The following is a 6,397-nucleotide window of genomic DNA, read 5'->3' as shown; positions in this document are numbered from 1 at the left end:
TCCTTCTCTGTGTTTGTGAAATAAAGTAATGAGGTAAGTGATCATACCATGGATAAATAATTAGACAGCTCGGGGGAGCGGCACAAATGCCAGGCAGGAAATGTGCGTGCCTGGCAGCTCTACAACAAACAGGCTGTCACTCCATGAAATGTCAAAGTGTAGGCCACGGTGATCACCCCAGCAGGTTGTCTGGGCGTACGCCGCGTGTTCTGCTGAGGACTCCCCCGCCTTTTCTTTTTTTGGAAGCCTTGACTTAGCCGTGGTGACAGAAGGAGGACGCACAGCTCATGAAAACACAATAGATGATGAGCAAGCCCTCCCAGAAGTGACTTGACCACAGTGAGAGAGAGATGAGCCTGTGGTGACATTGCTCACCTTCCACAGGGAAGCAAAACTGGAGGTTATGAATTGAAAATGGCTTTTAAATATGTGAGTGAGTCCCAGCAGAAGCCGGTTACTATAAAAAGACATGCAGGCAGGGTTATGTCGACAGCAGGGATTTCCTCTTTCATGCCAGAGTCCTGCAATGTGCGCCCGTGTCAGGTTTCTGCCGTATGTGTAGGACAAATAAGCACTAACCTGTTTGACAGCAGGTTTGAATGAGCATAATTGATCACTGTCACAATATACTCCTGGAATAAAGGTGAGGAGGCAGCCTTGAATGAAACTCTGGGTGAAAGTTTAGAATAGAAGAATCGCCCTTTATTGTTAGTTTGGATTAGACCCAGGCCGATCAAAGGTTTACAGTAAACTAAGAGCATTACAGGGGAGTGGGGCACTTCAGCATGATTCCCTTCTTATGAAAAAAATAAGAGAGGCGTTGACGTGTGAAATGTCACTGTTTTGGTCAGTTTTTTTTTCTTCCAGTAAACCTCATGGTGAACTGGGCAGCAACTAAACCTTCTGCTCGAATGGCAAACAACAGAATGTATTCCACTTTTCAACAATTTTTTAATTTTAGTGCATTAAAGTATGCAAAAGCATTGTCCCATCTCAACACGGGGGATTGTGACACGGACCTCAGCAGCACAGACTTCCTACGCCAGGAACCATAGTTCAAAGAGAGATAGCAGATTTTCTTCATTATTTGTATCTGCCGTTTGTATCTTTTTAATACATTTTGTGCATATTTGCAATCAAATTAAATGCCTTTAGTAGTCTTTTTGTATCTCTTTCTTTAATGTTTTGTATGTCATTTTGCATCCCTTTGTGGTTGTTTATTATAATTCCGCTGTTTTTGACCAGTTTTGGTAATTTTATAATTGTTTAGCAAAATTTTTTTGTTATTTTGTGCCTATTTAGTCATTTTGCATCCCTTTGTAGTCCTTTTTTGTATCCATTTTCATTTTTTATTGCTTTGAAGCTGTTTTATGTGTCATGGATATTTTTGGGAGTGTTTTGTCTTTTCTTTGTAGACATTTTGCACCTCATGAGTTGCTTTGTGTCTCTTTGTTTCTTTTTCATGCATTTGTAGATACGTCGCATCTATTTTTTTGTCACTGCACTCTGTTTTTCAACTCTTTGTAGTCCTTTTTTGCCACAAGCCAATTACTTAAAATGCGGAATGGGAGAAGTTTCTTCTTAATAATCGAATTGATTTTAAATTTCTTATTGTTGACTTATAAAATCCTAAATAATATGGCCCTCGATTACTTAGCGGATCTCCTCTGTCTGTGTAGCCCTAAGAGAGCTCTAAGATCATCGGGTCAACTGCTCGGCTGAACACCAGAGGAGACCGTGCCTTTGCCACTGCCGCACCCAAATTATGGAATAATCTTCCTCTTGACATTCGCGCATCAGATTCTATCCAATCTTTTAAATCACGTTTAAAAACGTTCTTGTTTAATCTGGCATTTAAGGCTAATTAGTGTGGTTTTTATCTGGCTCTGCATTTATATTATGTAATTATTTTATATCTGTAATTTATATTTTATATTCAGATTTTATCTGTATCATGGTTTTACTGGAAAGCACTTTGGTGTACTTAGGTCTTTAAATGTGCTATACAAATAAATTTGATATGATATGACGATAATAAAAGAAGCTTGTACTAAAAGGCCTGATACATTATATTTACTACCTTGATTGCTGAAAAGCATGATTGAGTTCAATAAATACATCAATAATGTGTGAATTAAATAATATAGAATATTTGTATGATTGCTTCCATCATAAGTTGTTAATATTAATACCTGGATTTCAAGATGTTTTCTTAATTTGATTTGACTGGAGGATCCGGTTACCTGAATACAGATACCAGCAGGTCAGCTGTTTTGGTCTGAATGCCTCCTTTGCTTGTGTTTAGTGGGTAATCCCTGGCTGCCCCTCCTGTGGATACAAATCACGATGTTCTCTTTCCCATGTGACCGCCCCTGTTTGTCTGAGCAGGGAGAGTTTAAGCTGAAGACCGCTCTGATTGGATTAATGAAGGACTGCGCTAAGGTAAACACACTCACCCAAACACTAACAGGAAGTGCTGGGATTTTTCTTTACAAAATAAATGTATGTGTTAAATGGGCCGATTACTACAGCAACACCTATTACAAGCAACAATTCAATTCAGTTTTCAATTCAGTTTTATTTATATAGCGCAAAATCACAACAACAGTCACCTCAAGGTGCTTTATATTATAACACACCTGTTAACTGGCAGAATTTGGTGAGTATGTTTTATGTTGTTATGTTATCATTGTTAATTATTCATTTTTCATTTTTTTAAGTTGCTGATTAACTAATATTTTCAGATGACAAAGAATGTTAAACATGTAACATAAAGCAATTTAACAGGCACACAAAATTCTGTTTTTCAGTAGGAAAATTTCTCAGCAAGTCTTTCACCCAAAATCAAACTGCTCAACCTGAGCTGTGCCACTGATGTACTGTACTCATTTCTAACCCTATCCATCCTGGTCGCTCCTAATGGAAATCTTATCATTTTTATCTGTTCGTCCCACCATACATCATAGCAGGTTTGACCGTCATCTCGTAAACCTTCCTTTTCACTCTTGCTGCCATCCTTCTGTCACAAATCCCCCCTGATACTTGTCTCCACCTGCCTACACTTTCTTCTTCACGTCTCGTGTGGACTGTGCACTGCTTTGGATGGTTGATACTCAACTATGTTCACTGCCTCTGCTCCTTGCAGCTTCACTGCTACACACCTGTATTCTGTCTTGCATTCATCTACTTCCATTTCTCCTGGCTCTCTTCCACCTGCTCCCTACTCCCACTATGAAGAACAATGTCATCTGCAAACATCATAGTCAGCAGAAATGTCTGCCTGGCCTCCTCTGTCAGTCTGTCGTTATCATTATAAACAAAAAGGGGGTCAGAACAGATCCCTAATACACCCCAACTTAAACAGTAGTGTGTTTATTAGATATAATTCAGATGGATTTTAATTCCAAAGCTTTTGCTTTATGTTTACTAAGGGTGAAAGTGAAGTTTTCTTTTTAGCTTTTATTTTGACATCCCTTGCCCGGAAGTACACCCTGTTCGTGCACGTTCGCTTCACCAAAACATCATCGAGCAGCAAACAAACGGCTGCGAAGCTACGATGTTTTCTGTTTTCACCAACCGGAGAGACAAAAAGGACGGAAGAAAACGGTGCGGGCGTGCCTCAGCGTGACCGACATCTTAGCAGCGAGTAGCCAAAAGGAGACCTGTGCGAGTGTTTTCTTCCCGGGGCTGCCGCCGGAGAGCTGTGCCTCGACAAGGCTGGGCGGGGTGATGTTTAGGTTCCGGTATAAAGGCAGCGACAAAATGGGAACCAGACGAGATGTGAAGCCGGCAGCCCGCGCTGTGCTCTTATCTCGGAGACTAGAATGAGAAGTTGGTCGCCCGGGTGTGAAAGGGCGGCGGTATAACCGTCTGGGGAGGCCACTGGCGGGGGAGAAGCGTGTCGCTGCCGCGTCCCTCCGCCCCTCATCCGCCAGTACCATGAGGACGATCTTTACATTCTGCTGTCTTTTCCTTATTACCGGCGGATCGGACCGGGCGTGGGCCACCGGAAACCTCACTGTCGATGGCAGCAACAGGACCAACGCGACGGCCGACAGCAGCAGCAGGTATATCACAATCGGGGACGGGTCATTGCAGGAGTTCGAGTTCCCTGAATACACCAACGGCGTGATTGTAATCTCCAGCCGATACCGGAGCGCCGCGGCCGCCAGGACCGGCCGCCAGAGCTTAAAGCAGACTGTGAGAGTTCACTCCTTGGAACCAGAGGTGCTCTCGATAATCAACGTGACGGACGGCGGCCACGGAGGACAGGCTCAGAGCTACATTATCAACATCCGCTCTGGGCTGCCGGGCAGGGCTCAGCTGCAGATCCAGCTGCTGGACCTGGACCAGGGCTCGGTGCCGGTTCTGATTGAGGAGAGGACAGATTACTGCATCAAAGTGGAGCCCAGTGAGGATGACCCGGCCACCCGGCTCATCCAGTCGGGTGGTCTGTCCCATTTCTCTGAGAACCCCGTTCTTTTTGCCTTGCTGCCCCTCATCTTTGTCAACAAGTGTGCCTTTGGGTGCAAGGTGGAGGTGGAGGTGCTGCGGGGCCTGCTGAAGAGCCCCATGCCGTTGCTCCTAGGCGCACTGGGTCAGTTCCTGGTGATGCCTTTATATGCCTACTGTGTGTCCCAGTTGGCAGCACTGCCCAAGGCACTCGCTCTGGGGTTGGTCATCACCTGTTCTGCCCCAGGTGGAGGGGGAGGATACCTGTACAGCCTGCTGCTCGGAGGCGACGTCACCCTAGCCATCTCCATGACGCTGGTCTCCACAGTGGTGGCGGCGGCAGCCATGCCTTTGTCGTCAGCCCTGTACGGTTGGCTTCTGGGTGTCCATGCTGCCCTGCACGTGCCCTTTGTGAAGATCTTGGGCACCTTGCTGTTCATCGCTATCCCCATCTCACTGGGCATGCTGGTGAAGCTGCGGCTGCCTGCCCTCACTCGCGTCCTGCTGGCGCTCATCCAACCCTTCAGCTTCGTGCTCATTGTGGGCGGCATCTTCATGGCCTACCAAATGGGAGCGTCCATCCTGGCTAACGTCCAGCCCCAAATCGTGGTCGTTGGGATTACGGTGCCTTTGCTGGGCCTGGTGGTCGGGGCTGTCCTGGCCAAGCTGGCGGGCCTTTCTCCGCCACAGAGGAAGACGGTCAGCATCGAGGTGGGCGTCCAGAACAGCCTGCTGGCTCTCGCGGTCATGCAGCTGTCTTTCCGGCGACTGGAGGCAGACTTTGCGTCGCAGGCGCCCTTCATCGTGGCCCTCAGCAGCACCTCGGAGATGCTGCTCATCGTGCTGGGATACGTCACCCAGCGGAGGCTGTGCGGCTCGGCCGTCCCCAGGAGCGACGCCTGATTGTAGCTGCAGTTTTGCTCTTAACGTTTTTTGAAGAATGAACCGTTTGAATCCTGTGGAAAGCTGGTGTCTCTCTGTCTCAGCCTCAAGACGCCCAACAATCACCAACCCAACATCACTGTTGTTGTACACAGGACAGTGAATGGACTTTTTATGGGACTTTTGTTGTCGTTTTGGTATTTTTTTTCATGAAAACCAAAGGCCTTTTACCCCTTTTTGTGTTTATTTTCCAGTACGTACTTTTTCAGATAAGATTATACTGTGAGGTAAATGTAAATATTCTTAAGAAGACAAATCCCTATTAAAAGAAAAGATATTTTTCTACCAGATTACTTTTTTTTTTTTTTTTTTGTGATCAAAAAGCAAAGACTGATATTTGTATCATGTTTACAAGCGGTCCATGTGTCTTAGCCTGTGGAGGGGGACGTTTTGTGGGGTGGGGTTAAAGTGGAAACTTTTGTGACTCAAACAGGAACATGGTGAAATTATTTTGAAAGTATTTGCCTCTGATTGTGTGTCCGGGATCTTTAAATCCATGTACTTGAATATTTGCAAGGAGAAATTCAGAAAAAGTCAATAAAAAAAAAAATTCTTGTTAAAGCAGAACTTGGTGTGTGTGTGTGTGTGTGTGTGTGTGTGTGTGTGTGTGTGTCTGTGCGCGCCAGAGAAAACCTACCAAACAGGTCAGTGCCCTCTGACGCCCAACAGGCTGTTTGTTTAAGGTAACGGAAGCCAGGCTGCTTTCACACAGTCACGACCTTTATAAATGTTTGGTTTCGCTTTGACGTGAAGATGGTGAAACTGACTGTTGAGTGTTTTAATACTGAAACTTTCGTTTTTGCCTCTTTCAAATTGTGTAATCAACCACACAGTTAGTGAGGGGCTTTCTTTGGGCTAAGCCATTCATATGTAATTAGGACAAAGTGTGGTACATCGATGTGCTTAGAGGAAGCAAATATATTTGAAACCACTGAACAGTTCACCAGATGGCTCCAGTAGCACCTTGGTGTTAGTGCACCAGGATTTCACAGACACTGTAACT

General features: G+C 45.2%; 1 protein-coding gene across 1 annotated transcript; it reads left to right on the top strand.

Annotated features, from left to right (window-relative positions):
* The first annotated feature begins 3,485 nt into the window (after nucleotides 1–3,485).
* Nucleotides 3,486–5,955, top strand: slc10a3 (solute carrier family 10 member 3). The gene has a single exon (XM_005928393.3). The coding sequence runs from the start codon at nucleotides 3,940–3,942 to the stop codon at nucleotides 5,353–5,355; it is 1,416 nt and encodes a 471-aa protein (XP_005928455.1). The 5' UTR covers nucleotides 3,486–3,939; the 3' UTR covers nucleotides 5,356–5,955.
* Nucleotides 5,956–6,397: the final 442 nt, after the last annotated feature.

This window comes from Haplochromis burtoni, unplaced genomic scaffold (assembly GCF_018398535.1).
Source record: "Haplochromis burtoni strain Fernald_Lab_line unplaced genomic scaffold, NCSU_Asbu1 Contig_112, whole genome shotgun sequence".
NCBI lineage: Eukaryota > Metazoa > Chordata > Actinopteri > Cichliformes > Cichlidae > Haplochromis > Haplochromis burtoni.
This window is presented reverse-complemented; position numbering and strand designations above follow the sequence as displayed.